At 45.5% G+C, this 4,882-nt stretch overlaps 1 protein-coding gene across 1 annotated transcript; it reads right to left on the reverse strand.

The window, feature by feature from the left end:
• Positions 1-399: 399 nt before the first annotated feature.
• LOC124153703 lies at positions 400-1,242 on the reverse strand. Its single transcript, XM_046527022.1, has one exon. It carries the CDS (start codon positions 1,240-1,242, stop codon positions 661-663), a length of 582 nt encoding a protein of 193 aa, XP_046382978.1. The 3' UTR covers positions 400-660.
• Between the last annotated feature and the right edge of the window lie 3,640 nt (positions 1,243-4,882).

Genomic DNA, 4,882 nt, shown 5'->3' on the forward strand with positions numbered 1-4,882 from the left:
AGGCGGAGGGATATGCACGAGGAGGCTAGGATTGTGGGTGTATAGAGCGGGTGGAAGAGGTCCAAGTGTCACAGGTCTGTCAGGATGATACAATGTGGATGGAGGTAGGAGACACAATTGAAGGCTTGATAATGAATACAAACAAATGGAAGATATACAAGGCGGTGCGGGTGAAACGAGGGATGAGAGGGTTCCGTGGTTCGAGGTGTGGGTAGGAGAAAGGGGTGAAGAGCGGTTTCATTCGGAGTGGTTATTTGCTTCCCACCACTTGTTTGCCGTTCCATTCACACCAAGCAGCTCACTCTCCCACCTCACGGCACGCTTCCGCGACACTTCACACCCCGTCCTCTGATTAATACAGACGTGAGAACGACAATCACACAAGGTCCTGTCCTCGCTCAGTATCCTACGCCTTCCCACCCCTCCTCCACCTCTTTCCCCTTACCCACCCCTTCTCATGCCTGGTAGACGAGAAGAACGTTTAATTTCAATACGACGAAACCCTTAAGAATTAGAAATATGAACGACCGAGTCCGGAAGAGAGGGTGAATCTTTGCCATTACTACGAATCACTTGGCGAACATACCGGAGCTTCACTTCCAGTCGTTTCGTAGATAATTAATTATTTTTTACAAATCGCACCTCCCCGATGGAACCCTATCACATGTACTTCTGCCCGAACTCGTGGATGGCCTTGCCGACCATGTCCGCCAGCCCCACGCTCCCAGATTCTCTGCCGTACCCTGCCGGGAGATTGATCCTGTGCCTCGCTATAGCCTTGATGATCAGCGCCCCCACGTAGACGGTGTAGTAGATGGCGAAGTAGAGGGGGATGTACCATAGCTTCCGGCCCAGGAAGTAGTAGCTGTAAGGCTTTTTGCTCACCCTCTGCCCCATGTCTTTAGGCGGCGGGGCTTTGGTGGTGGTCGTCATTGGGTAGTGAGAGGGGTACCCGTAGTGTCCTCCCCCTTTCAGCGGCGGAGGGTTCGGACCCCAGTATATCTCCTCCCCACCGTACTTGGGATCGGGCGGGTCTCCGTAGGAAGACGGCGGTCCGGAATTCGAATCCGGGGGAGGCCAGGAGTCCTGCCTCCTGACCCCGTCCGGCGGCTCCTCCAACTTGTGGTTTGCCGCGTTCGCCTGACCCTCGTTGCCATAGTAGGAGGCGAAATAGTCGTGCTCCAGCGCCTCGAGGGACGACGCCAGGGCGTTCAAGAGAAGCAGCGAGAGTGCCGCGCGCATGGCGGTCGGAGACTGAATAACGCTAATGAGAGACCAGCAGAACGTCGCCGCGAGGGAAGGAGAGCCCCCACCGCCTCCTCTGGGGGCGGGTTGCTCGGGAGATGCGGCGGGGGCGTTGGCCCCCGTTTGGATGTAGGGGAGGCATACTAGAGGACACTTGTTACGCCGTGTCTACGACCTGATTAATTATATTTAGACGAATTATTTCTTTGTTCACTCAAGGCCATCGCAAGGCGGTCGTGACATCGCGATCCGCTAGATGAGCATGTTTGTCGTTTCGAATTCGTTACTAGCGGGCGGCGGGAGGCAGGGGCGGATCCAGGATTTCTTTCTGGGAGGGGCACAAGCAAGGCCGTATCCAGGATTTTGTTCAGGGGGGGGCACAAGGATACCTCGCCATACAAAACGAACAAATGATAATGGTACCGTTTTAAAAATCTAGCATATTTTCATGGGTCTGGGGGGGGCACGTGCCCCCGTGCCCCCCCCCTGGATCCGCCTATGGCGGGAGGGTGAAAGGGAGAGGGTGAGAGCCCTCCCTGCGTTGGAGAGAAAATTTATTTTTTAGCTCAGGCCAGGCACACGGCCGGTTGGGGGTTTTTTGAAGGCTTCAAACCCCTCTCCCCCGAAATTTTTCCCTTGTGGCGATTAACCACAATACTACTGAATAGAACAATAGCCCAAGGAAACCTATCCTTAGACACTCCTTTTTTCGATGTAGTCGTACTTGAAAATTCCTGCGAATAACCAACGTTGAATTTAACTTTCAGCATTATGCAAACTAAAAATATAGCTGGCTTAATAAAATTTATGTTTTTCCAATGCGAGCGAATTTATAACAATATATCAGTATAGGCAACACCCGTACTACCTAAGTTCCCACGGAATTAAATACCCGGCAATGGCTAGTGATTTTAAGCGTTGAAAACGAACTGCGTCCAGAAGAGACGCACCAGATTTCTTCCAGATCAATAAATTAAGGCCAGAAGCATGGGCATATCCAGCGAGGGGCAGCAGGGGGCGGCTGCCCCCCCCCCTAGAAGCAAAAGTAAATTTAGCTCAGAACGAAAGTATTTTTATATCCAAGAAAAGTGGTGTTAGTATAAAACATGTAATGTGATAAAAAATATTTTTTTCCAGCGAATAATTTTAAAAACTAATAAAGCACTGTTACATTTTTTTTTAAATTTTGGTTTCCTCAACCTTTTCTGTGTTAAAACTTGAACGACCACGGCTTGCCCCCATTAAGTTTTGATCCTGGGTACGCCCTTGGCCAGGATAAAATATTACAGATAACCGTGACCAATTAATGCTAGCTGGAGAAGTTTCAAAGTACCTAAATGAATTCTAATGAAGCCATACGTACGAGAATGGATAACATCGGATATAGTGTATATATAATGGATAGTACTCGTAGAATGGATAATATCATTCACATTTTGGCCAGACTTTTCAGAAACTATTATAATGCCGGGACATTCAGGGGCCATCGGCCACATGTGACTGGGGATCTGTATAAAATGATGGAATATGACGGCAAAATATATATCGGATATGATGGATGAAAAATTGCTAGTCATATGAAGTGATGAAAAAATTCTTTAGTGAACGAAGTATAATGCCAAAAGATGGTGCATAGAACAGTCAGCACGAAGAGAAAAAAAAGCCCAACGCAATAATACATACCTGATGATGCCCAAGTTATGCTGATAATCAAATGTTCTCTAGCAGCCATAGGGCTCAAACTGATAAGAAAATTTTGGAATGCTCCTATACAGGAAAAATGTAGCCTATACACCTAAGCAACAGTCACTCCAGCCTTCAGACTGGCAGAGTGGTCTGCGTTGAAGCATATATGAGACTGAAGCAGTAAAAAGGAGCTTGGAGGAGAAGTTGCGGGTCCATAGGATATTTCGTGGCATGTAAGCATGCGTTAAGACGTTTTCTCCTGCATTTTCTGCCCTGCTGAAATGTCATCTATTCCGGGGGCCTTATTCTTTCGCAGGTCTCTTATGGAAGCGTCAAATTCCGATCTTAAGATGCTCGCTCCCATGCCATCCTTTTCTACTTCACTTTCCTCTTCGATAATTTTTCAGCTAAGTTTGCTTCCGTAGAGTAATTCATCCAGGTTTTCCTCCCCAACTAGCACATTATAAGTCATTGAGATGAAGCGAAAGGAAGAAATAAGGAAGCCGCTTATCAAGTAAGTTTGTTATGGGTTTCTTACGGCCAGGCCGATAAACATACAGAGTAATGACAAAATGGATGCCAAACTTTCAGCACTTCAGTAGATGTTGTTTTAATTCCGTCATTTTAGAGTATTCACTAAGGGATTTATGCATAAGAATATTTTTTCCATTCTTGGCACTTCTACAATATGAGTAGAAATAACGTCATACGGCCATAATTTGAAAATCGTTCACATTTGTGAACTGATGGCGAAACGACGGTCGTAGGAAAAACACATAATTTCACAGGAATAGCGACGTAAAATAATATAAAAATGCCGGAAGGAATCTCTAATATACATATTGTATTCATCGGGTTATCAGGCCATTACTTAAATTTCGTAAATGTTATATTTCGTGGACCTTGAATACCTAATTCCAGTTTTTCATGCACCGACCAGCCAAGTTTTTCTACATAATTGGATTTTAAACTGGTAACTACGCCTCCAACTCTCATCAGTTGCCGACTAATAGTAGTAATAATAATAGTGGTAGTAAGCGTACAGAGCTACGGATGCGTAGGTCATACGTTTGTTTCTCCCTGTTATTTTTTTTCTTTCCGCCGCAATGATAAAGTACTTGTGTTATGCTTTATATCTTCACCAGCCGGTCGCTTGCTGTGGTTAATTTTTTTCTATTTACGGGAAAATCTGTTATCAGTTGTTAAGCTCTTATAAAGACTCGCTGAATTTCACCGGTAGCCTTTTACTTCATGTCGGGATGAGCATGTGTAGTACGCTGTTCAGCCACCTTTGGCGCTCAAACAGAAGTGACTCACGTTGCCTGAGGATATTTGACGGCATTCCTTACCTATTCTTCCCTTAAATCTTACCCTTGCCTTATACATATAAGCCCCTTAGCTTACGATAAGCGTCTTATCAATTTTTTCCGCAAGAAAATCACAAGAAACGGATAACTCTCTTACTTTGTGCTATTTGGGTTCCATCTCTCGGCTTTTTCTTCGTTTTCAATTTAAAAAATTCCATACTTGTCACTTATGGCATTACATCTTGTGCTTAGTTCATTTAAATGGTTCCTCACTATTTTATAGGCCGCTTCCACTTTCCCTTGTACGAGGTTATTTTGCACGTCCTCGCATATGTTCCTCATCCACGCTTCTCTGGCTTTCCTCGCTTTGCGGCAAATCTCGTTCCTTTTTCCCTTGTAGCAAGCCTGTTCTACCTCGGTATTCGTCTTTCGCATTCTTATACTCTCTCCGTTCATCAATGCGGTCTAGGACTTCATCCGTGATCCATGGCTTTTTCTTAACACATTTCCTTCTCCGTAGAACTTCTCTAGCGGCCTCATGAAGCCCTCTTTTAATATTTGTCCAGCTATCCTCCACTGATTTCTCAGTCTGATCTAATCCTATCTTGCTCTCCACTACTTCTTGAAAGGCCTGTTGGTATTTT

This window comes from Ischnura elegans, chromosome 2 (genome assembly GCF_921293095.1).
Source record: "Ischnura elegans chromosome 2, ioIscEleg1.1, whole genome shotgun sequence".
NCBI classification, from domain to species: domain Eukaryota; kingdom Metazoa; phylum Arthropoda; class Insecta; order Odonata; family Coenagrionidae; genus Ischnura; species Ischnura elegans.

Coding starts and splice junctions, on each gene's coding strand:
- LOC124153703 (XM_046527022.1), bottom strand. CDS start 1,242: ATGCGCGCGGCACTCTCGCTGCTTCTCTTGAACGCCCTGGCGTCGTCC.